This window comes from Numenius arquata, chromosome 4 (genome assembly GCF_964106895.1).
Source record: "Numenius arquata chromosome 4, bNumArq3.hap1.1, whole genome shotgun sequence".
In the NCBI taxonomy this organism is placed as follows: Eukaryota; Metazoa; Chordata; class Aves; order Charadriiformes; family Scolopacidae; genus Numenius; species Numenius arquata.
Window position 1 is genome coordinate 6,239,862 of NC_133579.1, and position 26,847 is coordinate 6,266,708.

Genomic DNA, 26,847 nt, shown 5'->3' on the forward strand with positions numbered 1-26,847 from the left:
CACAGCCCCAGCCGGGCTGGGACTTCCCCTCTTCTCTGAAACAGAAGAACACCCTGTTTCTGAGGGTGGTGTTTTCTGGCCCCGGTGCCTGCACCTGTGGAACAGATAAATAACCTGAACTGGAATTAATGGCTTTTAAAATGTCTGTGTGTTATGGGAACTTTAAAGAAATGTTAAAAGTACTGTTTCTTGACTTTGGAATTACAGCTGGTGCGATGAAACGCTCTCTTTTCGCATAAATTTAGCTGCCACTGAATGACATTTGATGTGAAAGGTGAGAATAGAAGGAAGGCAATAACGTTTCACAACCACAGGATCCAATTTTAAGGAAGGGAATAACACTTTTGACTAGCTGTATATTCACCGGTCTATATAATTTAGTGGTACATTACGTCCCCCGTTGGACCACAGCACTGTGATTAGAGGAGCAAAAATAGCAAATGCACAGAAGTGACATTGATGGATGTAACATGATCAATAAAGAAAAATTCAGCTGTCTAAGGCTGAAAGTACTATGTCAAACCAGTGAAGTGCTGAGTTGAAGATCTCAGAGGTATTTCTTTAGCTCATATAAATTCAGGGCCTGACTTCCTCACGCTTGCTTTAGCTGTACCCACACGATATCTCCCCTGGTTTGTGCAGCAGCAAACCTGAAGGTACACCTCAACCCTACCTCTTTCTTTAAAAAAAATCACGCCATGTGCCCCAAAAGTCCCTGTGCCTGGGGCAGAGGGGAAAACCAGGCTCACCCTGAGGAGCTGGGCTGTGAGGAGGAGGAGGAGGAGGAGGAGGAGGAGGGGGATGGTCGCTCTGCTGCTGCTCGCCTGCCCTGCCAAGTCCTTGCTGCTCCCGCAGCCCCAGTTGCCAGCGCTGGCGCGATGGCTCCTAGCCCAGTGCCAGCGGGGGCAGCGGGGCTGGCAGCCAGGGGCACGGTGGAATAAGCAAGCCGGCGGAAAGCTGTTGGCCGGGGACCAATTTCCAGCACATCGCAGCTGCAGCTGGAGAAGCCAGGGCCACCCAGCATGGGTGACGGGCCCATCCAGGTGGGACTGGGGGAGCTTTGCCATGGGGCTCTCACCGACTATGTCACAGAGAGGGTCCAGGGCAGCCCGGGGCTAGCCTCCCCCTCCATGGGGTGTTTGCCCACCATCTCCCGGGTCTGCAGCTTGGGCAGGGGAGGACACAGAACCTACATGTGCTTCTGGTGCTGGGTGAGGCTTCTGGATTTGGGGTGACCTGCGGTGTAACCACCTGGCAGAACGATCTCTGAGCACCTTGTCCTAGCTCAGGGTGATAATTGCCGGGGCTGGACCCCTGCAAGCTGCTTTCCAAAGAGTGTTTCCTCCCTGGGAAGGACAGCCCTGTCCACCTTGCCCCCAACTTTCCCTCTGAGGTCTGCTAAAAGGCATTTCCAGGGCTCCTTCATGGGAACATTTCACATCCAGCAAAACTGCTGCAAGTGAGGAGCGTTGCCGGGACAGGGAGAGATGGTGTGTCCAGAACGGGACTCGGGACCATGTCTGGGAGGTGAAACGCTGTCTGAGGGCAGGGAGGAGAGCAGCTATACCAAAGGGAGTATTATTAGAGGGAAAGACCATGCCGAGACTGGCAGTTTGAAGCCGTGAGAGACCAGCATGCTGGTCTGTAGGGCTCTGTACTAGCCATAAGTACCTCCTTGCAGAGCGTAGGTATCAACCTACTGGAAGTGGCCTAGAGGGAGATACTGCCTTGATAGGAAATTACTCTCATGTTACTCTTGATAAGTCTAAAGACAAATACAGATATAGGCTGCAGAGCTTATCACATGTTTTTGTCGCTGTGACACTTGGAGGGAAGCACCGACAGGTCCTGTTCGCCTGCTCTAGGAGTCGGTGCGGTAGCTCCGATGGCTGTCCCCTATGAGCTGCGTCTTCTCGGTGGCGTTTGTCGGCTGAAGCACAATAGGAGTTTCTCCATCTAAATCAGGGAAAAAGACAAAAAAAAAAAAACTTTAAGCATCCTTCGCTTGCTGCCGAAGCCAGACTTCTCGTCAGGATCACAATGTTTAATTGGTTGTTGTGACTATGGCTTAACCTTGGCTTCCCAGCAGCTGTGTGTATACAGAAGAGGCAGCAATGCCCACACCGAGCCTACAAATGCTATTCTGACTCCTTGTCCGTGTGCAGCGGCAGATTTGGCCAAGAAGGCCAATGGCATCCTGGGGTGCATCAGGAAGAGTGTGGCCAGCAGGTCGAGGGAGGTCATCCTCCCCCTCTGCTCTGCCCTGGGGAGGCCCCATCTGGAGCACTGGGTCCAGTTCTGGGCTCCCCAGTTCAAGAAGGACAGGGAACTGCTGGAGAGGGTACAGCAGAGGGCTACAAAGATGATGAGGGGCCTGGAGCATCTCCCTTACAAGAAGAGGCTGAGGGACTTGGGTCTTTTTAGTCTGGAGAAGAGAAGGCTGAGGGGGGATCTGATCAACACCTAGAAATACTTGAAGGGTGAGTGTCAGGAGGATGGGTCCAGTCTTTTTTCAGTGGTGCCCAGTGACAGGACAAGACGTGACGGGCACAAACTTGAATATAAGAAGTTCCACCTAAAAATGAGGAGGAACTTCCTTCCTTTGAAGGTGTCAGAGCCCTGGAAGAGGCTGCCCAGAGAGGTGGTGGAGTCTCCTTCTCTGGAGATATTCAAACTCCGCCTGGACACGTTCCTGTGCAACCTGCTCTGGGTGGACCTGCTCTGGCAGGGGGTTGGACTAGATGATTTCCAGAGGTCCCTTCCAACCGCATAACATTCTGTGATTCTGTGACTTCTGGGTGACTGCCACTGTTGTATATTAAACTGGACATTAGGTGTGCCCTGCTGCTTTGGAGAGGTTGCGAGATGAGGGTCCCTGCCTGTTCCAATCGCGAGTGCTTGTTCTGGCAAACGTCTGAGTGTAATGAGCGCCGTTGTGAGTTAGCGAGCACTAACCTTGACCACGTTCGCAAGAATGGGCCAGAAATGAGTCTTGAAGAAGGCAAAGTCAACAGTAAAGAAAGAAGAGAGTTAAAAGGAATAAAAAAAAAAAATAATGCGTGAGCAGTAATATACTTGCAAGGGAAGAAATCATATATATCCTGAAAGCCAGCTAGTTAAATAAAAATGTTAAATTGCATTTTGAAGTCTTATGTAATATATTTACAATAGGATTTTGGGAATTACTCTTTTAATGAGTTTGGAACTGCCAAAACTTCATATTATCACTATATGAACCCTTACTGCTCTGTACTTTCTCATTCCATGCAGTTATGTGTTTGGTTTCCCAATATATCTGTAAAAAAATGCATTTGTTGTAGCGTGGAGGAAAGTGAAGTCCTAACAGAGTTTCCCTGACGGCTCTTGCGTTCCCTCTGATAATGAACAAGGTTTGGCTGCCCTTCTACTGGGCCTGTTTCCAACCCACCGTTTTGCAGGGGGGAGGAGGGGGACTAAAGACTCAGAGACTGACTTTTAAAGGTTCAGCCATCTCAGTGAAGTGGTTTCATATGAAAAAATTTTGGACTATCTATATCTTGATACTAGCACAGCCTTCATGGTAATTGAATAAAAATGACGACTTTTTTTTTTCTGCCAAATGACCGAATGTTCAGAAAAAAACCCTCCTCTGACATTTCCTCCTGTTTACATGACAGTTGATGGGATGAATCATGGGCAAAAGATGTAACGTACAGGAGGAACTTAACCCAGAGCAGGAAACTAATTGCATGCCATACGGCTTCCCCTCAGTGGGGGTAGAACAACTTTAACTCCGTCAAGGTGAAAGGCAAGAATGATTAAATGCCAAGCAGCTTCTCTGTATGGGCAATTCCGTATTTAGACACAAGGTCAAACACAGGCATGTTTCATAACTTCTCGAAAGTATATGAGTAATTAATGCTTAGAGCTCAGCTCGGGCTCAGATTAGTTTGGCAGCTCCAATCCATTTTTAAGTCAGGGTGTATTTTCTGGATTTCTGAGCCGTACTCCCTCCCACCCTCCGCTGCCTCCGAGTTGTTCATTTGATGGGAGACCGTCGATGGAGGGGAGAGACGAGCAGTTCACTTTGCTGCGATACCCAGAGGCGCAGCACAAGAAGAGGACCCGCTGCAAACAATGTCGCCTTGCTTCCAGGCCATCTGCAGACAGTTCTCAGCTGACACCTTCCCCAAGCTGCCCGCGCTCTTCTCAAATTTATGGTGGTTTTTTTTTTTTTGTTTGTTTGTGTTTTTTTTTTAAACAGAACAGGGACTCACGGTATAATAAAGTGTACAAATATAGCCTGCTAATGGAGAGCTGCAGAATGGAGGTGCAGCAGAATTCACAGTTTAAACTGTTTTCTATAGATAGCTCTTGCTCACTGTTCGCCTACATGGGTATCATATGGAGTGCGGAGGAGACAATGAAGTGCTAAAAACTTATTGCTTCTGAGTTGGGAAAGTATTTTGTTATTCAGGTTCTTTTTTCTTTTCTTCTTCTTTTTTTTTTTTTTTCCCTCTCCCAGATTTCATTTTCTGAAAAATGAAAGTTGGGCTAGAAATGCCTTGCTTGGTTCTTATGATGATGACCAAACAGGAAAGGAGGACAAACCTGCCAAGCGGCTTGAGTGCATCCTTACATCCCGAAGTACTAAGGTAATCCAAATTCCAATGATGGCACCTCCTCTGGGACCACAAAAGTCAACAAAAAGTTTGCCATTGACTTCAGAGGAGGCAAAATCTGAGCCGCGCTGCAGAGGAGTGAATGATATTTCCCTCTGCCAGTGTATTTTCCCAGGTCACCCATAACATCACGGCACAATACTGCAGATTACCCTACTTTACACTTTTTTTAATGTCATGTTTGATCCAGAGCCCTAAAAAATGTCATGTTTAAAATGTAGTAATCCAAATCACAGAATCACAGAATCACATGGGGTTGGAAGGGAACTCAGGAAATCACCTAGTCCAACCCCCCTGCCAAAGCAGGTCCACCCAGAGCAGGTCGCACAGGAACGTGTCCAGGCAGGTTTTGAATATCTCCAGAGAAGGAGACTCCACCACCTCTCTGGGCAGCCTCTTCCAGGGCTCTGCCAACTTCAAAGGAAGGAAGTTCCTCCTCATTTTTAGGTGGAACTTCTTATATTCAAGTTTGTGCCCGTCACGTCTTGTCCTGTCCCTGGGCACCACTGAAAAAAGACTGGCCCCATCCTCCTGACACTTACCCTTCAAGTATTTCTAGGTGTTGATCAGATCCCCCCTCAGCCTTCTCTTCTCCAGACTAAAAAGACCCAAGTCCCTCAGCCTCTCCTTGTAAGGGAGATGCTCCAGGCCCTTCATCATCTTTGTAGCCCTCTGCTGTCCCCTCTCCAGCAGTTCCCTGTCCCTCTTGAACTGGGGAGCCCAGAACTGGACACAGTGCTCCAGATGGGGCCTCCCCAGGGCAGAGCAGAGGGGGAGGATGACCTCCCTCGACCTGCTGGCCACACTCTTCCTGATGCACCCCAGGATGCCATTGGCCTTCTTGGCCACAAGGGCATGTTGTCGGCTCACGGTCATCCTATTGTCCACCAGGACTCCTAAGTCTTTCTCCTCAGAGGTGCTCTCCAGCAAGTCAGCCCCCAATCTGTACTGGTGCCTGGGATTATTTCTCCCCAAATGTAAGACTTATTTTGGAAAGTGATCATCCATTGCACATTAGGCCACAGCTCTTTGTGGTACAAATCAATCATCATAAGGAGAAATCACTGCAACCCAAGTACAGGCCAAGGCTTGCAAATCTCCAAGGTCCTTTAGTTCTGATGGTTGTGCTACTCCTGGAAGTACATGCTGTGAAACGAATCTCTCAAGGTAGATATTCAACTAACTGAGCACCAGAACTAGTCAAATATATTTGAATAAAACTTTCTTCTAGAGGAATATGCATTTTGTCAGAATTGAAGCCTTTGAGATGATGGTGTTGGGTTCAGTGACAACTCACTTTGCTTTTATATTTTAGGGAATAGGTCACTGAATTTTTGGCCTCACATCTTTTTTCCCCCCTAACAATTGCGTTTTATGGAATGTTAATTTGAGGAATGAAATCCACCGTGTAACACCTTAATTGTGTTAAGGAGAAATATGAGGGACTCCGAAAATTATTCCTGTTGTGTCAATTCCAAAGATGAAATATAAATCGCAGCTCCCAAAACTTGCATATTGCCTCTTCCGTGCAGAACGGCTGGCTCCAAGCAGCTCCCACCGAGTGGAGCAACAACTGCTGGAGACTTGCTCTCAGGGGTTTTTAGCATCAGGAATGCAATGATGTTGCATTTCCTGGAAAAGCAATGCCCAACTACAAAATATTTGGATAAATTAAAGTATGGCCTTAGCCTGAGAACCTACGTTTTTGACACGAGTAAAAAAATTTTGGCTAGCAATAAAATAGACACCGGGGACAGCAGGAAGCAGAGAAATTAATTACCAGCTAGAATGCTCAGCCAGGCAGAGGGCACGCAAAGAATTTGGATCCTAATAGGATTTCCTCTTCCAAAATGAAATCTGCTACAGCAGTGATTCCAGTGTCTTTCTGAATTACCTGCAGGAACATTTCTATTATTTACATAAAGGAAGCCACTAGTATTCATTTCTATGGCCCAGCATTTGAAAATGTCTGGTGGAAAAGTCCAATATTTGCCATTCTAAGTCAGCTGCATCTTTTTGGCCAGCACCTCTAAAATTTTGAGGGGAGAGGAAAGCAGAAAGTGCAGTTTGAGCTGGTTATCATTCATTTTTCTAAATGCAGTATCTATTTTCCTTTCAGCTGCGGAAAAGATGCTCACATTATCCTCTGTCACAAAGTTTTTACTTTTATTCCTGATAGGTTGCTTTCTTTTCATCTAATTTTAAAATATAGAGAATACTACTGTACTGAAGCAAGCTGGTTTTGATTGGTAGGAAAATGTGGCAAGAACGAAGAGAAGGGTAGGAAAGGTACAAATATCCAGCTTTCTTCAAGCCCTACTTATATATTGAATATTGTCTTCAAAATTCTTAAAATATGCAATTCCACATTCTGTTAATTTTTCAGACTGGTACTTTGCTAAAGACTTTCAATTATTTTTAAAAATTGATATCTCAGTGAGACTTGGTGAGAGTAAAGGGATGGGAAGTTGGCCTAAAATTACTGAATACCAGTAAGAACCACTCGTACTGGAAGGAGTCAGAAATTTTTCTTTCTGCAACTGGGGAATTTTGTGCTGGATTCTGAGAGAGCAAAATACCTTCCAAATTACAAAAAAAAAAAAAAAAAAGGCAGAATTAAAAAAATCTTATCCTTCAAAGTTCCACCTTCATATTTCAAACTTGGCTTTGGTGTCATAGACCCATAAATATCAAGACTCATTTTAGATTTGCGCTTCTCAGGTGCCTCATGTTGTAGAGTCCATTACATCTATATCAAATAATGCATTGTGGTTACAAAGCTTTCACTAGAAGTTTTTGTTGCCTTTGCAGAGACTGATCAAGTTTGATCCATTTTAAAGCTGACCGTATTTACCTTGATACGCCTCTAGGCAAAACCAATTTAAAAACACCACCACACGTTGGCATATCAGTTATATAAATAGCATTTGTTTCAGCTACTACAAGTGTTTTGTTACATATTTATGGAAGGGTAAATTTGTGTGAAAAGTTGGAGGGGGGGAAAAAACTCTTCCCGCTAAGGGAACATGACATTTGCAATCTGGCAGTGCTAATTTAAGCATAATAAACGTAAGAATGTAACAGTGTAAAACCTTCGATAACAATAGAAGAGTGAGCTGACTGCTTAGGTCCTTCCTCATAAAAAAGCATAATCCTAATCATAGCCTATACAAATTTGCAACTGAAAAGTGGCCTAGCTCTTCCTCTGACACCTTGGCCTCTTATTGCTGGAGCAAGGACCATTGCCTCTCTCAGCCTGTCCTGCAAGTCTCCAAATCTAACTGCTTTGAGATGTTTCTCCTCCCCCTGAAGGTGAAGGCAAAACTCTGTCCTGCTTTGGCAGATTAGGACAGGTCTCTGTTCAAAATGTGTAATCCACCCTAGTGCCAAATAAGGACGTCACCACCATCATCCTTTGGTAGAGCCAAAACCTGCATGTGCAGCCGGGGGATGCAGCAAGGCCAAGAAAAGAAGGTGACCTGCTGCAAAGGTCCCACTTCCCCCAGCCCACATTCTTTTCTTGAAGCCTTTTCTTGAATGGGTAAAGTTGGTCCATCACAGTCAGCAATAAATTTTACATGAATAAAAACTGAATGACAGCTTATTCAGGCAGATCAGGTGTAGCAAGCACCAGTCCAGGCAGAACCTAATCTGTAAGTTCAGGATCTAAGAGAGGAAACAACGTGGGCATGGGTGCTAGAGGGTCTACATCATCTCTTAAGATGAGCCTTGAGACTTCTAAGTGTAAGCCTCTTCTAAGAGATACAGGAATTATTTAATTGTTAGTGCTGTAAGTTTATTTTTTCATTAACACACAGCTTGGGAAGTTCATCAGGTCATGGTGTTAGCTGGAGTGAATTGGCACATCTCCACTGATGCCTGGAAGCAGCCTCAGCATCGTCAGCAGAACATCTGGCCTACAGGCTTTAAAGATTGTTTTGAACAGCTTTGCCACACAGTAAGCCACTATAATACACACCTCTTTCCATGTCATTCTTAATTTGCTCTTCCAAATCTTCTGGAGACACACAAAACTCCTGCTCTTCCCCTTCAGGTGCTTTGGGTTTACACTTTCCGCAGCAGCAGTTGAAGCAGCAGCAGAGGCAGCAGCAGAGGTAGCAGCCCGTCAGGAGGCCACAGACTGCAAACAGACCCTGGGTCAAACACAGGAGGAGGAAAACCCCATGAGCAATGACCTTCCTGAAACTCGTGACAGCCACAGCTGAAGGTAGATCGTCAAAGGAACTTGGGCTCCCATCTGGTTCTCCTGGCACTCAGAGGAGCCCAGCTGCTGGCCAAGTGCCTAAACAAGGGCCATGAAGTCCTCCTCACCCACCAGCTCCTACTTACTACTCAGGACCATGTCCATGAAGAAGACGCCAACCAACAGGCCCCTGCATGCTCAACTTCTGAAAGTTTGTCTTCAGCTGACGGCCCCCAGAAAAAAACTTCCAGGCGGTATGCAAAACCCCACCCACCTTAAAATGACTCATTTCCATCTTAAAAATGACTCATTTGCCCAAGATCATTTTCGCAAACACTTATTTACTGGCAAGTTCTTTCAATAACAAAGCCGAGAGAAAAAAGAAGCGAAGACCCAGATGCATCCCACATAACTTCAGGCATCGAACTGAGGCACCCAAATTAGGACTGTAGGCTCCGTGGGCTCCCCACATAGTCAATGGGAAGTTAAAAGCCCTTCCAGAGGGTGATTCAGCCCTGGGAGGATTTGAATTACCCATTGTGGGTGTCTCTCTCTCCCCATGAGCCTGTGCAGGAGCACACAGGTGACAACTCCTAAATTTGATGCATCCTGGGCTGCATCAAAAGAAGTGTGGCCAGCAGGGTGAGGGAGGGGATTCTACCCCTTTACTCCGCTCTGGTGAGACCCCACCTGGAGCACTGTGTCCAGCTTTGGAGTCCTCAACACAGGAAGGAAATGGACCTGTCGGAACAGGTCCAGTGGAGGGCCATGAAGATGCTGCGAGGGCTGGAGCACCTCTCCTATGAGGACAGGCTGAGAGAGTTGGGGTTGTTCAGCCTGGAGAAGAGAAGGCTCCAGGGAGACCTTAGAGCCCCTTCCAGTCCCTAAAGGGGCTACAGGAGAGATGGAGAGGGACTCTTGATCAGGGAGTGAAGCCATAGGACGAAGGGGAAGGGTTTTAAGCTGAAAGAGGGGAGAGTTAGATTAGATTTTAGGAAGAAATTCTTTCCTGTGAAGGTGGTGAGACACTGGAACAGGTTGCCCAGAGAAGCTGTGGCTGCCCCATCCCTGGAGGTGTTCAAGGCCAGGCTGGATGGGGCTTTGAGCAACCTGGTCTGGTGGGAGGTGTCCCTGCCCATGGCAGAGGGGTTGGAACTGGATGTCCAACCCAAACCATTCTATGATCCCATGATTCTGCGTAGAATGTGTACGTAAAGCCAGCACAGCTTTGTGGCCACCAGGCCTATATGGGCTGGAGGTATAGCCAGGCTTTAGCTTTATAGTTACACAGTCTGCCTTTTACTAACTATTCGTTATATTCGTAAGAAAACCTGCTGCTGAAGAAGAAAGCAAGCACAAATGTCAGGATATTGTCAAACTTTGACAATGAAGCAATGTAAATAATCCTCAGTTATGTATCCACCTCTCAGGCAATGTTAGTAGGGGCCGACTGGAGCGTCTTTGCAGGTAATAAGAATATTTACACGCCTAATATTAATATAGGCATATAGCAAGATTGAGTGAGGTGCTTTTAAATGAAAAGAAAGACTGTGACTTTTTTTTTTAAAATGTTTTCCTTCCAATGGACATCTGAAACTGTTATAAAGCCCGTAACTCCTAAAATAAGTTCTCTGGCTGGTTATCATTAATGTCATAAAGGTGAATAAATCACCACAAGGGATAGAATGAGAAAAAAACAGAATAAAATCATATAGATGAAAAAAAAATACTCAAATTCATTTGTGATACCTTAAATGTTTCAAGACTTCTTGTGCTTATATTATCATAGTGGGTAAATCAGTAAATCAATAAACTGCCCTTATGGCAGAGGGAGGATTGTTTTTTGCTAAAAGAGTTAAACGAACAACCCCTGTGCCTGCCAGCGGAGGAGTTAAAGTTCCCATTACCCATGCCAGTGTGTTTCTAGTTTAATATGCCCGCTAAGAAGTCTGGCACTCCAAAGAAAAGTAATTTTCACTTTGCATTTCTCCTTTCATTTGAGTTTTCTTACTTCTAATGATACACCTTCCTGAGTATGAGTGTGATAGGGAAGAGGATTTACCAGGAACGTTTGTAAGTTGAAGAGGAAGCTAACAAGTGAAAACTGTGGTCTTTACTATCTTCTACCAGAATGGAGGAAATCAGGGGTCCAGAGATCATCTGCAGACAACGCCTCAGACTCAAATAGTCAATATAAAAAATCTAACACTGACATAGATGAGGAATAGTGAACTCAGCTTGCAAAAACCACTTGGTGGTCTGTTTATGCTTTGGAAGTGGCAAGATTTTGGGTTAGGGGAGGGATGGAGAGACCACCTGTGACAACACTCAAACGGGTCTAGACGCATGTTTTGGATTTTTTTTGCACAAAATTCTTAAAAGACAGGAAACAGTGAATACTTTTGCTGGGATATTCAACATATCTCATCTCACCTCTGGGATACAGCTCCCTTGAAACAATCCACACATTCCTCCTTTAGCTATTAGGGACTTACCAGCTTCTCTCTGTGATCACTTTCCTTATGAGTCAAAGCCACGTCGGTTATTTCTGTTCCTGATTTTCTCACCACAGAGGATTTTATACTTCATAAAATCTCCATTAGAGGTGGGTAAGCAGAAGAGGAAATAAAAGCTAAAGAAGCAGCAAATAGTGAAGAAAACCTTGTTTACCAAGACTGTCAGAGGAGTCGGTGCTGCTGCTCTCAGCTCTAAGGCAATGCTTCCTGGTGTCTGAACCACCAAAATGATCAGGGGTTGGAGCACCTCTGCTACGAGGACAGGCTGAGGGAGCTGGGGTTGTTCAGCTTGGAGAAAAGGAGGATCTGGGGAGACCTCATAGCGGCCTTCCAGTACCTGAGGGGGGCCTACAGGAAGGCTGGGGAGGGTCTGTTTACAAAGGCCTGCAGTGACAGGACGAGGGGCAATGGTTTTAAGTCGGAGAAGGGGAGATTTAGATTGGATATTAGGAACAAGTTCTTTACCATGAGGGTGGTGGAACACTGGAATGGGTTGCCCAGGGAGGTGGTTGAGGCCCCTTCCCTTGAGATATTCAAGGTGAAGCTCGACGAGGCCCTGGGCAACCTGGTCTAGTTGGGGGTGTCCCTGCTGACTGCGGGGAGGTCGGACTAGATGACCTTTGGAGGTCCCTTCCGGCCTGGACCAATCTATGAATCTGTGAATCTATGAACTGTGGCAAAGAGGCCAGAGGAGAAGGTGGACAACAAAGATAAGAGGGGATGATCCAGCAGAAGAAGACAATGTCGGTGGTGGGGAATCTGCAGCAGAAGTCAGCTACAGGGCAGCCTCCTGCCTGCTCCTGAGGGTGCAACTGCGCCTTTGTAAGTGCAATTTAAGCACCAGTATTTTATCCATTAGTGTCATTCACTGTTCTGTGTTTGAGCAGCTTCTGTCTCATCAAATTATGGCTTCTCTGACCCACGGAAGTTCCCAAGTGACTTCCCAGTCTGATAAGGGGACTGCGGGGCAGTGAAGCCCTGGGAATCCATGTTCCATGGTTCTCAGATCAAAGCTGTCAGAGCGTGACTGCTTCACACAGTACAGATCATTTTTATGATGTATTCCAGCAGAGTCCTTGCTTTCCTGTGCTTCTACTGCTGAAAATAGGTGGGATAGCATGGATTTTGCACATTGTGTTTCTGTTGGTTTATTACACTTCTGTAACATTTAAATATTTGCAGAAACACTCGAATTTGACATATGAAAAGCATCGGAGGACACCAGTGATGTAAGAGAGCACATGAACACAGCTCCTTTACGTCTAGAACAGCCCATGACGTGGTTTTCCTTGAGCAATGTGCCAGGTTTTGATGCATCATTCTCTTCCTTCCCAGCTCTCTTCCTCCACTCCACCCTTCTCACCTTTTCTTCCACTTCCTTTCTCTCAGCCCCTCACCAGGGCACACATACGACACCATAATCTCAGTGTTATGTATTATTATTGCTTACTTACGCTGCATGCTATATATAGCAAAGAACACAGCTAAATTTGTACTGTAATAAGTTATTAACCGGTTGTCACATAAGTGGGACTTCTCATTTTTGAACAATGAGTCACTTTTATTTAGTCATTACTGAAAACAAAGTCAAAATTAACCTGGAGGACTAAACTCAAATCTAATCAATGTCTGAAAGTGTTACAAAACATGCACTCTATTTAAACTACTTACAAAGTTGAAAAGGAAAAGAAAACATTCTCTATTAGCACTGCACTATCCTGAGCTGATGTTACATTTTGCCGCTGTTGAATTTCCAGATAATGTTGTTGTTTAATTAAGCTTTTAGTAGTGGTTTAGAATCAGATCCTGCTATTTGTTAAGCCTGTAGAGAGACAATGTTTTTTTTTGGGGGGGGGAGGTTCCTTTTCTATGCAATGGTCTGTGTGCATGGTAACATTTGATTTCCATCAGAAAATAACAGCTTACCTTTGCCCACCAGCTTGAGAGCATGAAGTAGGTGTTAACATTTTCCTCGCCAAACTGTTCTGCCACATAGAGCCCCAGTGATCCGTACTTGTCATAAATGTTTCGCTTGGACAGATCAGTCAGTGTTGCATGGGCATTGTTGATCTCTTTAAATTTTTCTGCAGCCTCTGGATTGTCTGGATTCTTGTCAGGATGATATTTCAGAGCGAGTTTTCTTAAACATGAAAAGAAGGAGAAAAAAAAAAAAAGAATAATCATCTGCATATGCGTGTATGTATAGGGACATTTACAAAACATCACAAAATATTCCAGAAGAGTTACAATAACTCTGAACAGGATGTTTAGCCTTCTTTTTTCCAGCTCTGATGTGCACCTCTAGAGGACTCAATGGAAGGAAAGCGAGACCAAGTAACTGGTCTGGAAAGTTCTGGTGAAAGAGGTGTTCCTGTTAGACTGAGCACGAACTTTGTGTGTTGATCCCAGGTCAGCTGCCGTGTTAAAGGAGCCAGTGACATATGCTGAAAGCACAGATTGCAGCACGATAATAAATCACACACATTTGTTGCATTATGACTGCCAACCGATTTGCAGCATTTAGCAGGTTTCAACAAAGATAAAGATTTTTTTAAAGCTTGTTTAAAAACGTGATGATCACACTGCTTATCCCATCAACATTATCTTCTTTATAGCAAAAGAAATTCCGTATTTGATTGCCTATCAATAGTAGCTATATTAAAATTCTGTAAACAGTGTCTGTGTTTGCAGAAATCCCAGACAGTGATGACGGAAAGTTCAGGTAGGTGTAGCAACAGAAAGGAAGCATCTTCCTGGAACTCAAGGTGCAAAAGCAGAGTGAGTTAGCCCTGGCTTCAAGCCCCTGTCTTTGGGCCTAATTCCCCCCTCTTGCACTTCTGAGACAATCCTTAAAGCAGTGGAAGATGATTGTCCACTGCTTGGGGCGGTTTATGCTGGTGGGAATCACAGAATGATATGGAATTGGAAGAGACTTCTGGAAGTCATCTAGTCCAACCCCCCTGCCAAAGCAGGTCCACTTAGAGCAGGTTGGACAGGAACATGTCCAGGCAGGTTTTGAATGTCTCCAGAGAAGGAGACTCCACCACCTCTCTGGGCAGCCTCTTCCAGGGCTCTGACACCTTCAAAGGAAGGAAGTTCCTCCTCAAGTTTAGATGGAACTTCTTATGTTCAAGTTTGTGCCCATTACCTCTTGTCCTGTCACTGGGCACCACTGATAAAAGACTGGCCCCATCCTCCTGACACCCACCCTTTAAGTATTTCTAGGCGTTGATCAGATCTCCCCTCAGCCTTCTCTTCTCCAGACTAAAAAGACCCAAGTCCCTCAGCCTTTCCTCATAAGAGAGGTGTTCTAGGCCCCTCATCATCTTGGAAGCCTTTGCTAGGACAGGGCTCCCCTGACTGTACTCAGCACTATGCCATCCGAGGACAGGTAGAGCTTGAAAGGAACAGCATGGGACTGTCAGCTCTGTGACGAGGCTGGGGAAGCACAGCTTGGAGAAGAAAAGTTTTGCTTCCAACCATCTTGAAGCACTGGCAGTGTGAGCTCACATGTATTTGCAAAACAAGCACAGACAAAAGTGTATCTTTTCAAAAATCTCCACTCCCTTTGAGGAACTGGCACTAAGATTTTTCCAGGACGGTTATTTAATGACTGGTGCTGACCTCTAGTGGCACCAAAAGCGATTCAGTAGTGTTTTAAATTCTGTGATCCTCAACCTCGGTCAAGATATGTTGCATTTTGTAAATATTCTCTCGGAGTGTTTCAGGAGCTAGCCATGACTGTTACACCAAAAAATGCTATTTGTGATGTGAAAGCAGTGTGCCCACACTTATTCTAACAAATTTATCCTCAGAGGAGGGTCTTGCTTGACTTCCCACTGAAGTCCCTGTACAGGCTATTGCCCCAGTAAAATGTAACTGCTTTGCTCCTGATGACACTTCCAGCTTTGGGGACATTCCCCCGATATCGAGACTGTTATGAGTCTGGGAACAGCCTCTGCCAACGATCTCTTCAGTTCTGTATGGTGAACCCAACTCACCTTCTCATAGATAATAAGTAACTCCTTAAACACCTCTCTCTCTAACGGCACAAAGGGGTTCACATTCAGTCATATATAATATACTGTGTCCGTGGTACCTTAAACATAACTTTTCGGTCACATTTAACATGTGGTACCTTAAATATAATAAAAGATGAAATGGGAGAACTGGAAAAGCAAGCTAAGTCTTTCATGACTAATGACATTATATGCCATCCAAGTATTTAAGTAGCTTATGCAATCTACCCCTTTTCTTAGCTGAAAACAAACCCCAGCGATTAGAATTAAAAAAAAAATGGGAGAGGTATTACTTTCAAAACCCATATGTGGCTGCAGGCATCGAACAATCAATCTACAGCATTTCTTTCTTTTCCGACAAACCCGAAGACATCTTCTGCCCTCTCCATTTCCCCAACATTCTCATAAAAAATAAGAATTCAAACAAAATGTATTTTCAAAAAGATGTAAAACGTTAGTTGCACACTCACTTTACTTAGTATTGTTTTAGAATACTAACAGAATTACATTCAACATAGTCCAGTTAGCAAAAGAGGAGATATTTTCTTATTTTAAATTTGGGAAAATTGTCCTCACTTCGAGTCGTACTTTAACAAAACAACTCCCTGCACACCAAAATGACATATACTATTTGGTAATGATTTAGTAATGTGAAAGAGACCAATATACTGGTGGTGCAATTCATATGAGTGAGAAAAAGGACTCCCTGAGGTCCAACCCAAGAAACAACAGAAGTAAGGACAAGAACTATATGGTATAGCGTGAAGTCCCAGCTACACAGGAGCTCCCCTGTGGGTCCCTGGAAAAGTGACATTCTTAGTTGTAGGATAATTGTGGTTCATTATGAGTAGAGAAAAAGGAAGAAGCCAAAAAATAGAGTGAAATGAACACAGGAGTCCATTGGCTACTTCCCACACCAAACACATGGATTTATGTCCATTCAGATTTTTCTGATAATGAATAGCCTTCTCCTTCACCATGGCAGGACCACTGACCACTGCAGCCCTTCATGGCAGCAAGTAATGTGACATGTTGGGAGAAAAAAGTGACAACAGGCAAAGAAATAGCCATAACACAAGATGGATGGGGCACTCATGGAAATGAAGTGAGAGAAATATGCTCAGCACCTCTGTCCATGGGAGGCTGAGGATGAGAGGTGGACTGTGCCAGAAGGGTGGCTCTGATGAGGGTACAAATGGGAGGAAGCAACATTTGGGAGGCAAGAAAGTATGGTGTATCAAGTGAGATATGACTGGGCTATGAAGGAGGAAAGGGTGTCAGATAAATTCCTGCAATTCCTTTGATAGCTCAGCTGGTGGAACAGAGGATTGTAGGCTCTCTTTCACGACCATCCTTAGGTCACTAGTTCAACTTCAGCTTGAAGGAGTGACTTTTTGGCTCTCCAACAGACCCTGCAGTGTCTCTGCCTTTTGGCCCTGCCCAGGTGGCCTCCCCTTCAAGAGCTGCCCATCATTGGGCTCTTGCCTGAGGTGGGAAGACAACCAGCCAAGGCAGCTTTGGGTGATCCCTGGACAGTAGATGGTGGTGCTGACAACTGCAGTATTCATGGGTCGCCTCCATCAGGAAAGTGAGTGGGTGGGTGGGTGCGGGTGGGGGACTGAGGCCGATGGGAAGGCCAGGCTGTGGGTGCACGGCAGCCTTGGTCAGGGGCGGGTACATGGCAGGGGAAGAGGACCTCAGGCAGGCCATGAGCTGGGGAATTAGCTCAAGTGGTAGAGCGCTCGCTTTGCATGTGAGAGGCAGCGGGATCGATGCCCGCATTCTCCAATGTTTTTCATTCCTCTTGACTGGACACAGGGTCCTTTGCCTGGTCCCATGTCCTCTGGGGACTGTGGGAGGGTGCAACCCTGTAGTAGTTGCAAAGACAGGGGAAATATCCCGGAACGTAAAAAGAACAGCACAGGCAGTTTAACAGGAGACCTTATTTTCTACCTCTTTGATTGACAGATGTCAAATATCATCTCAAGTACTGTGTCCAGATTTGAGCTCCCCTGCAGAAGATATCAATGAACTGGAGCAACTTCAGTGGAGGGCCACCAAGAAGCTCAGGGAATGGAGGGATTTCTATGTAAGGATGAGATGAGGACACTGGGAGTGTTCAGCCTGGAAAAAGAGAGGTTCAGAGGGCTTACACGTGACTTTCCTGCTCATTGGAGCAGGTTATGGAGTAGAGGAAATGTTGTCCTGTTGTCTGGTGCTTGACCAGAGAGCAGAAGATCGCACAGTGAAATTGTATTTGGCAAAGTAGCATTGGGATATGGATAAGCTCTTTTTAGCCCTGAGGAGAGTCCAGCTGTCGATGGTGATGTGGAAGGTGCTTGTGGAGTCTTTCTATTTAGGGGGTTTGGATGATTTGATGGGCTGAGCAAGGGCTGAGCAAGACGGTGTGATGTTGGAGCTGAGTTCATTTGAATCAAAATGTTGTGGTAGAGGCATCATGCTAGGCTTTGGATGGAGAAGTGTTGGATGAGTGTGTGATGGGCGAGGTCATGGGCAGGGCCCTGTAATTCCTTCGATAGCTCAGCTGGTAGAGCGGAGGACTGTAGGCTCTCTTGCACGGCCATCCTTAGGTCACTGGTTCAACTCCGGCTCGAAGGAGTGACTTTTTGCCTCACCACCAGACACAGCAGTATCATTGATTTTTGGCCCTGCCTGGGTGGCTCCCCTTCAAGGGCTGCCCAGCCTTCAGCTCTTGACTCAGGTGTGGAAGACAACCAGGCAGGGCAGTTTCGGGTGATCCCGGGGCAGTAGATGGTGGTGCTGAGCACTGGGGTTCTCAGATGCCACCTCCATCAGGAAGTCAGTGGCTGGGTGGATGTGGGTTTGGGAGCGAGTCCGATGGGAAGGCCAGGCTGTGGGTACAGGGCAGCCTGGGTGAGGGGGGGTCGCCTGGGAGGGGAGAGGACCTCAGGCAGAGGCCACGGGCTGGGGAATTAGCTCAAGTGGTAGAGCGCTCGCTTAGCATGTGAGAGGCAGCGGGATCGATGCCCGCATTCTCCAATGCTTTTCATTCCCCTTGCCTGGACACAGTGTCCTGTGCCTGGTCCCATGTCCCCTGGGGACTGTGGAAGCACGAGGTTCACTCAGAGACTAGGAAAACATCCTGGAGACTAGTGAAAACAGCAGGGCCATTTTTATAAGAGACCTTATGTTCTCCCTCTTTCTTGACAGACCTCAAAGGTCATCTCAAGTACTGTGCCCAGATTACCGTTCCCCTGCAGAAGAAAGACATCAATGAACTGGAGCACCTTCAGTGGAGGGCCACCAACGAGCTCAGAGGTTGGAGGGATTTCTATGTGAGGACGGGCTGAAGACACTGGGCTTGTTCCACCTTGAGTAAGAAGTTCAGAGGGCATACATTTGACCTTCCAGCACCTAGGAGGACCTTATTGAGCAGAGGAAACGTCCTTTTGTTTGCTGCTTGACCAGAGGGCAAAAGAGATACCAACAAGAGAAGTTGCAGCAGGATATGGTTAAGCTGTTTCTGTCCCTGAGGAGCCTCCAGCTGAAGACGATGATGTACAAGGAGCTTGTGGAGTTCTTCTGTTTGTGGCTTTGGATGATTTGATGGTCTAAAGGTTTGAGCAAGGTGGTATGATATTGGAGCTAAGTCTGTATTTATGAGAGTGTTGGAGTAGAGAAATCAAGTTACCCTTTGGATGAAGAAATGTTTGGATGAGTGCGTGATGGGCGAGGTCATGGGCAGGGCCCTGTAATTCCTTCGATAGCTCAGCTGGTAGAGCGGAGGACTGTAGGCTCTCTTGCACGGCCATCCTTAGGTCGCTGGTTCAACTCCGGCTCGAAGGAGTGACCTTTTGCCTCACCACCAGACCCTGTGGCACCTTTGTCTCTTAAGCAAGAAAGTTCACACCGAGGAAGCACTTGTGAGCTCTCGATGGGGTGGTTGAGGTGTAAAGTTTTGCTGGGGGTCAAGTGGGAAGGCTGCACAAGCTTCACTGCAGTGGTGGACAGGCAACTCCATGGTGCTGCTCGAGCAGGTGGGAGTCCAGGCAGGCTGCCTGAGTCCACAGGTCATGGCCAGGATCAGCATCAATGGGGAACATGGGCAGAGCTGCCACCCACATCCAGTGGTTCTCAGAAAGGTGCCAAGGGCAAGAAGTTCAGCTTCAAAGTATCCCTTGGGCAAAGGAGATGCTCTCTGCTGAGGCTTCTTGTAGCATTTTCATGCAAGGCCACTGTTTGGTCCCGTACCAAGTTGTGTCTGAGTTGGACAGGCGAATGCCCAGGGTGGTGGGGATGCACTCAGGCTCTCAAGGCACTTGACCCTGAGGTGTGTTTTTGTCAGAGGGGCACCTCCATCAGGAAGTCAGTGGCTGGGTGGATGTGGGTGTGGGAGTGAGTCCAATGGGAAGGCCAGGCTGTGGGCGCAGGGCAGCCTGGGTGAGGGTTGGTCTCCTGGGAGGGGAGAGGACCTCAGGCAGAGGCCATGGGTTGGGGAATTAGCTCAAGTGGTAGAGCGCTCGCTTTGCATGTGAGAGGCAGCGGGATCGATGCCCGCATTCTCCAACGCTTTTCATTCCCCTTCCCGGCACACAGGGCCCTTTGCCAGGTCCCATATCCTCTGGGGGCCTGTGGAAGCACAAGGTGCACCCAGTCAGCAAAGACTAGAATAACATCCTGGAGTTTAATAAGAACAGCTTGGGCAGTTTTATCAGGAGACCTTACTTTCTCCCTCTTTGCTTGACAGACTTGAAATGTCATCTCAGATACTGTGCCCAGATTACAGCACTAACGTAACGATAGCAATGAACTGGAGCAACTTCAGTGGTGGGCCACCAAGAAGCTCAGGGAACGGAGGGATTTCTGCGTGAGGATGGGCTGAGGACACTGGGAATGTTCAGCCTGGAAAAACGGAAGTTCAGAAGGCATACATGTGACTTTCCAGCTCATAGAAGTAGGTTATGGAGTAGAGGGAATGTTGTCCTTTTGTCTGGGGCTTGACCAGCGGGCAGAAGACAGCTCAGGGAACTGGGATGAAAAGCAGTTGAAGCAGGATTCTTTGTCCCTGAGGAGAGTTCAGCTGCTGAAGATGATGTAGAAGGAGCTTGTGGAGATCTTCTGGTTTTGGTGTTGGATGATTTGATGGTCTAAAGGTGCGAACCAGGTGGTGTGATGTTGGAGCTGAGTTCACCTGAATGAGGATGTTTGAATAGAGTCATCATGCTAGGCTTTGGATGGAGAAGTGTTGGATGAGTGTGTGATGGGCGAGGTCCTGGGAAGGGCCCTGTAATTCCTTCGATAGCTCAGCTGGTAGAGCGGAGGACTGTAGGCTCCCTTGCACGGCCATCCTTAGGTCGCTGGTTCAACTCCGGCTCGAAGGAGTAACCTTTTGCCTCACCACCAGACACAGCAGTGTCACTGCAGGCTTGGCTCTGCCCGGGTGGCTCCTCTTCAAGGGCTGCCCAGCCTTCAGCTCTTGACTGAGGTGTGGAAGACAACCAGTCAAGGAAGTTTCGGGTGATCCGTGGACAGTAGATGGTGGTGCTGAGCACTGGGGTTCTCAGATGCCACCTCCATCAGCGAAGTGAGTGGCTGGGTGGATGTGGGTGTACGAGCGAGTCTGATGGGAAGGCCAGACTATGGATGCAGGGCAGCCTGGGTGAGGGGGGGGTCTCCTGGGAGGGGAGAGGACCTCAGGCAGAGGCCATGGGCTGGGGAATTAGCTCAAGTGGTAGAGCGCTCGCTTAGCATGTGAGAGGCAGCGGGATCGATGCCCGCATTCTCCAACACTTTTCATTCCCTTTCCCTGGACACAGGGCCCTTTGCCTGGTCCCGTGTCTTCTCGGGGCCTGTGGAAGCATGAGGATCACCCAGTCAGCAAAGACTAGGAAAACATCCTGGAAACTAGTGAGAACAGCAGGGGCATTTTTATAAGAGACCTTATGTTCTCCCTCTTTCTTGACAGACCTCAAAGGTCATCTCAACTACCGTGCCCAGATTACAGCTCCCCCACATTACAACAGAAGAAAGACATCAATGAACTGGAGCAACTTCAGTGGAGGGCCACCAAGAAGCTCAGGGAATGGAGGGATTTCTACATAAGGATGGGCTGAGGACACTAGGCATGTTAATCCTGGAGAAAGGGACGTTCAGAGGGCTTACATGTGACCTTTCAGCATATAGGAGTAGGTTATGGAGTAGAGGAAATGTCCTGCTGTCAGGTGCTTGACCAGACGGCGAAATAAAGGACAGCGAAATTGGATGAAGAGAAGTTGCAGCGGGATATGGTAAGCTCTTTTTATTTGAGGAGAGCTCAGTTGTAGATGATGATGTAGAAGGTTCTTGTGGAGTTTTTCTGTTGGGAGTTTCAATGATTAGAGGGGCTAAAGGGTTGAGAAACGTGGTGTGATGATGGAGCTGCATGTGTTTGAATGAGGATGTTGTAGTAGAGGCATCATTCTGTGATTTGGATGGAGAAAGGTTGGATGAATGTGTGATGCCAAGGACCTGGGAAGGGCTCTGTAATTCTTTCAATACCTCAGCTGGAAGAGCGGAGGACTGTAGGCCCCCTTGCACGGCCATCCTTAGGTCGCTGGTTCAACTCCGGCTCGAAGGAGTGACCTTTTGCCTCGCCACCAGACACAGCAGTGTCTCTACAGTTTTGGCTCTAACTGGGTGGCTCCCCTTCAAGGGCTGCCCAGCCTTCAGCTCTTGGCTGAGGTGTGGAAGACAACCAGGCAGGGCAGCTATAGTTGAACCATGGGCTGGGGATGGCGGTCCTGAGCACTGGAGTATCCTGCGGTCACCTCCATCAGGAAGGTGGGTGGGTGGGTGGATGTGGGTGTGGGAGCGAGTCCGATGCGAAGGCCAGACTATGGATGCAGGGCAGCCTGGGTGAGGGGGGGTCGCCTGGGAGGGGAGAGGACCTCAGGCAGAGGCCACGGGCTGGGGAATTAGCTCAAGTGGTAGAGCGCTCGCTTAGCATGCGAGAGGCAGCGGGATCGATGCCCGCATTCTCCAATGCTTTTCATTCCCCTTGCCTGGACACAGTGTCCTGTGCCTGGTCCCATGTCCCCTGGGGACTGTGGAAGCACGAGGTGCACCCAGAGACTAGGAAAACATCCTGGAGACTAGTGAAAACAGCAGGGCCATTTTTATAAGAGACCTTATGTTCTCCCTCTTTCTTGACAGACCTCAAAGGTCATCTCAAGTACTGTGCCCAGATTACCGTTCCCCTGCAGAAGAAAGACATCAATGAACTGGAGCACCTTCAGTGGAGGGCCACCAACGAGCTCAGAGGTTGGAGGGATTTCTATGTGAGGACGAGCTGAAGACACTGGGCTTGTTCCACCTTGAGTAAGAAGTTCAGAGGGCATACATTTGACCTTCCAGCACCTAGGAGGACCTTATTGAGCAGAGGAAACGTCCTTTTGTTTGCTGCTTGACCAGAGGGCAAAAGAGATACCAACAAGAGAAGTTGCAGCAGGATATGGTTAAGCTGTTTCTGTCCCTGAGGAGCCTCCAGCTGAAGACGATGATGTACAAGGAGCTTGTGGAGTTCTTCTGTTTGTGGCTTTGGATGATTTGATGGTCTAAAGGTTTGAGCAAGGTGGTATGATATTGGAGCTAAGTCTGTATTTATGAGAGTGTTGGAGTAGAGAAATCAAGTTACCCTTTGGATGAAGAAATGTTTGGATGAGTGCGTGATGGGTGAGGTCATGGGCAGGGCCCTGTAATTCCTTCGATAGCTCAGCTGGTAGAGCGGAGGACTGTAGGCTCTCTTGCACGGCCATCCTTAGGTCGCTGGTTCAACTCCGGCTCGAAGGAGTGACCTTTTGCCTCGCCACCAGACCCTGTGGCACCTTTGTCTCTTAAGCAAGAAAGTTCACACCGAGGAAGCACTTGTGAGCTCTCGATGGGGTGGTTGAGGTGTAAAGTTTTGCTGGGGGTCAAGTGGGAAGGCTGCACAAGCTTCACTGCAGTGGTGGACAGGCAACTCCATGGTGCTGCTCGAGCAGGTGGGAGTCCAGGCAGGCTGCCTGAGTCCACAGGTCATGGCCAGGATCAGCATCAATGGGGAACATGGGCAGAGCTGCCACCCACATCCAGTGGTTCTCAGAAAGGTGCCAAGGGCAAGAAGTTCAGCTTCAAAGTATCCCTTGGGCAAAGGAGATGCTCTCTGCTGAGGCTTCTTGTAGCATTTTCATGCAAGGCCACTGTTTGGTCCCACACCAAGTTGTGTCTGAGTTGGACAGGCGAATGCCCAGGGTGGTGGGGATGCACTCAGGCTCCCAAGGCACTTGACCCTGAGGTGTGTTTTTGTCAGAGGGGCACCTCCATCAGGAAAGTGAGTGGGTGGGTGCAGGTGTGACAGCGAGTCCGATGGGAAGGCCAGGCTGTGGGCGCAGGGCAGCCTGGGTGAGGGCTGGTCTCCTGGGAGGGGAGAGGACCTCAGGCAGATGCCATGGGCTGGGGAATTAGCTCAAGTGGTAGAGCGCTCGCTTTGCATGTGAGAGGCAGCGGGATCGATGCCCGCATTCTCCAACGCTTTTCATTCCCCTTCCCGGCACACAGGGCCCTTTGCCAGGTCCCATGTCCTCTGGGGGCTATGGAAGCACAAGGTGCACCCAGTCAGCAAAGACTAGAATAACATCCTGGAGTTTAATAAGAACAGCTTGGGCAGTTTTACCAGGAGACCTTACTTTCTCCCTCTTTGCTTGACAGACCTGAAATGTCATCTCAGATACTGTGCCCAGATTACAGCACTAACGTAAAGATAGCAATGAACTGGAGCAACTTCAGTGGAGGGCCACCAAGAAGCTCAGGGAACGGAGGGATTTCTGTGTGAGGATGGGCTGAGGACACTGGGAATGTTCAGCCTGGAAAAACGGAAGTTCAGAAGGCATACATGTGACTTTCCAGCTCATAGAAGTAGGTTATGGAGTAGAGGGAATGTTGTCCTTTTGTCTGGGGCTTGACCAGCGGGCAGAAGACAGCTCAGGGAACTGGGATGAAAAGCAGTTGAAGCAGGATTCTTTGTCCCTGAGGAGAGTTCAGCTGCTGAAGATGATGTAGAAGGAGCTTGTGGAGTTCTTCTGGTTTTGGTGTTGGATGATTTGATGGTCTAAAGGTGCGAACCAGGTGGTGTGATGTTGGAGCTGAGTTCACCTGAATGAGGATGTTTGAATAGAGTCATCATGCTAGGCTTTGGATGGAGAAGTGTTGGATGAGTGTGTGATGGGCGAGGTCCTGGGAAGGGCCTTGTAATTCCTTCGATAGCTCAGCTGGTAGAGCGGAGGACTGTAGGCTCCCTTGCACGGCCATCCTTAGGTCGCTGGTTCAACTCCGGCTCGAAGGAGTAACCTTTTGCCTCACCACCAGACACAGCAGTGTCTCTGCAGGCTTGGCTCTGCCCGGGTGGCTCCTCTTCAAGGGCTGCCCAGCCTTCAGCTCTTGACTGAGGTGTGGAAGACAACCAGTCAAGGAAGTTTCGGGTGATCCCTGGACAGTAGATGGTGGTGCTGAGCACTGGGGTTCTCAGATGCCACCTCCATCAGCGAAGTGAGTGGCTGGGTGGATGTGGGTTTGGGAGCGAGTCTGATGGGAAGGCCAGACTATGGGTGCAGGGCAGCCTGGGTGAGGGGTGGTCTCCTGGGAGGGGAGAGGACCTCAGGCAGAGGCCATGGGCTGGGGAATTAGCTCAAGTGGTAGAGCGCTCGCTTAGCATGTGAGAGGCAGCGGGATCGATGCCCGCATTCTCCAACACTTTTCATTCCCTTTCCCTGGACACAGGGCCCTTTGCCTGGTCCCGTGTCTTCTCGGGGCCTGTGGAAGCATGAGGATCACCCAGTCAGCAAAGACTAGGAAAACATCCTGGAAACTAGTGAGAACAGCAGGGGCATTTTTATAAGAGACCTTATGTTCTCCCTCTTTCTTGACAGACCTCAAAGGTCATCTCAACTACCGTGCCCAGATTACAGCTCCCCCACATTACAACAGAAGAAAGACATCAATGAACTGGAGCAACTTCAGTGGAGGGCCACCAAGAAGCTCAGGGAATGGAGGGATTTCTACGTAAGGATGGGCTGAGGACACTAGGCATGTTAATCCTGGAGAAAGGGACGTTCAGAGGGCTTACATGTGACCTCCCAGCACATAGGAGTAGGTTATGGAGTAGAGGAAATGTTGTCCTGCTGTCAGGTGCTTGACCAGACGGCGAAATAAAGGACAGCGAAATTGGATGAAGAGAAGTTGCAGCGGGATATGGTAAGCTCTTTTTATTTGAGGAGAGCTCAGTTGTAGATGATGATGTAGAAGGTTCTTGTGGAGTTTTTCTGTTGGGAGTTTCAATGATTAGAGGGGCTAAAGAGTTGAGAAACGTGGTGTGATGATGGAGCTGCATGTGTTTGAATGAGGATGTTATAGTAGAGGCATCATTCTGTGATTTGGATGGAGAAAGGTTGGATGAATGTGTGATGCCGAGGACCTGGGAAGGGCTCTGTAATTCCTTCAATACCTCAGCTGGAAGAGCGGAGGACTGTAGGCCCCCTTGCACGGCCATCCTTAGGTCGCTGGTTCAACTCCGGCTCGAAGGAGTGACCTTTTGCCTTGCCACCAGACACAGCAGTGTCTCTACAGTTTTGGCTCTAACTGGGTGGCTCCCCTTCAAGGGCTGCCCAGCTTTCAGCTCTTGGCTGAGGTGTGGAAGACAACCAGGCAGGGCAGCTATAGTTGAACCATGGGCTGGGGATGGCGGTCCTGAGCACTGGAGTATCCTGCGGTCACCTCCATCAGGAAGGTGGGTGGATGTGGGTGTGGGAGCGAGTCCGATGGGAAGGCCAGACTATGGGTGCAGGGCAGCCTGGGTGAGGGGTGGTCGCCTGGGAGGGGAGAGGACCTCAGGCAGAGGCCATGGGCTGGGGAATTAGCTCAAGTGGTAGAGCGCTCGCTTAGCATGCGAGAGGCAGCGGGATCGATGCCCGCATTCTCCAATGCTTTTCATTCCCCTTGCCTGGACACAGTGTCCTGTGCCTGGTCCCATGTCCCCTGGGGACTGTGGAAGCACGAGGTGCACCCAGAGACTAGGAAAACATCCTGGAGACTAGTGAAAACAGCAGGGCCATTTTTATAAGAGACCTTATGTTCTCCCTCTTTCTTGACAGACCTCAAAGGTCATCTCAAGTACTGTGCCCAGATTACCGTTCCCCTGCAGAAGAAAGACATCAATGAACTGGAGCACCTTCAGTGGAGGGCCACCAACGAGCTCAGAGGTTGGAGGGATTTCTATGTGAGGACGGGCTGAAGACACTGGGCTTGTTCCACCTTGAGTAAGAAGTTCAGAGGGCATACATTTGACCTTCCAGCACCTAGGAGGACCTTATTGAGCAGAGGAAACGTCCTTTTGTTTGCTGCTTGACCAGAGGGCAAAAGAGATATCAACAAGAGAAGTTGCAGCAGGATATGGT

The 26,847-nt window shown here is 48.0% G+C and overlaps 1 protein-coding gene and 13 non-coding genes across 14 annotated transcripts in view; 13 read left to right on the plus strand and 1 right to left on the minus strand.

The window, feature by feature from the left end:
* Positions 1 to 1,861: 1,861 nt before the first annotated feature.
* Positions 1,862 to 26,847, minus strand: part of DNAJC5B (DnaJ heat shock protein family (Hsp40) member C5 beta) — a 40,206-nt gene continuing 15,220 nt past the window's right edge. The window contains exons 2-4 of the mRNA XM_074146630.1: positions 13,308 to 13,521; positions 8,641 to 8,815; positions 1,862 to 1,956 (exon numbers count right to left, since the gene is read on the minus strand). Coding sequence (XP_074002731.1) covers positions 1,862 to 1,956; positions 8,641 to 8,815; positions 13,308 to 13,521 — 484 coding nt within the window. The remainder of the gene's footprint in view (positions 1,957 to 8,640; positions 8,816 to 13,307; positions 13,522 to 26,847) is intronic.
* Positions 17,116 to 17,188, plus strand: TRNAA-UGC (transfer RNA alanine (anticodon UGC)). Its single transcript has one exon. It is a non-coding gene; the product is annotated as a tRNA-Ala (tRNA).
* On the plus strand, positions 17,931 to 18,019 carry TRNAY-GUA (transfer RNA tyrosine (anticodon GUA)). Its single transcript is given in 2 exon segments — positions 17,931 to 17,967; positions 17,984 to 18,019. It is a non-coding gene; the product is annotated as a tRNA-Tyr (tRNA).
* Positions 18,349 to 18,421, plus strand: TRNAA-AGC (transfer RNA alanine (anticodon AGC)). Its single transcript has one exon. It is a non-coding gene; the product is annotated as a tRNA-Ala (tRNA).
* On the plus strand, positions 19,140 to 19,228 carry TRNAY-GUA (transfer RNA tyrosine (anticodon GUA)). Its single transcript is given in 2 exon segments — positions 19,140 to 19,176; positions 19,193 to 19,228. It is a non-coding gene; the product is annotated as a tRNA-Tyr (tRNA).
* On the plus strand, positions 19,876 to 19,948 carry TRNAA-UGC (transfer RNA alanine (anticodon UGC)). The gene has a single exon. It is a non-coding gene; the product is annotated as a tRNA-Ala (tRNA).
* TRNAY-GUA (transfer RNA tyrosine (anticodon GUA)) lies at positions 20,675 to 20,763 on the plus strand. Its single transcript is given in 2 exon segments — positions 20,675 to 20,711; positions 20,728 to 20,763. It is a non-coding gene; the product is annotated as a tRNA-Tyr (tRNA).
* Positions 21,096 to 21,168, plus strand: TRNAA-AGC (transfer RNA alanine (anticodon AGC)). Its single transcript has one exon. It is a non-coding gene; the product is annotated as a tRNA-Ala (tRNA).
* On the plus strand, positions 22,330 to 22,402 carry TRNAA-AGC (transfer RNA alanine (anticodon AGC)). Its single transcript has one exon. It is a non-coding gene; the product is annotated as a tRNA-Ala (tRNA).
* TRNAY-GUA (transfer RNA tyrosine (anticodon GUA)) lies at positions 23,121 to 23,209 on the plus strand. Its single transcript is given in 2 exon segments — positions 23,121 to 23,157; positions 23,174 to 23,209. It is a non-coding gene; the product is annotated as a tRNA-Tyr (tRNA).
* TRNAA-UGC (transfer RNA alanine (anticodon UGC)) lies at positions 23,854 to 23,926 on the plus strand. The gene has a single exon. It is a non-coding gene; the product is annotated as a tRNA-Ala (tRNA).
* On the plus strand, positions 24,652 to 24,740 carry TRNAY-GUA (transfer RNA tyrosine (anticodon GUA)). Its single transcript is given in 2 exon segments — positions 24,652 to 24,688; positions 24,705 to 24,740. It is a non-coding gene; the product is annotated as a tRNA-Tyr (tRNA).
* On the plus strand, positions 25,072 to 25,144 carry TRNAA-AGC (transfer RNA alanine (anticodon AGC)). The gene has a single exon. It is a non-coding gene; the product is annotated as a tRNA-Ala (tRNA).
* On the plus strand, positions 26,301 to 26,373 carry TRNAA-AGC (transfer RNA alanine (anticodon AGC)). Its single transcript has one exon. It is a non-coding gene; the product is annotated as a tRNA-Ala (tRNA).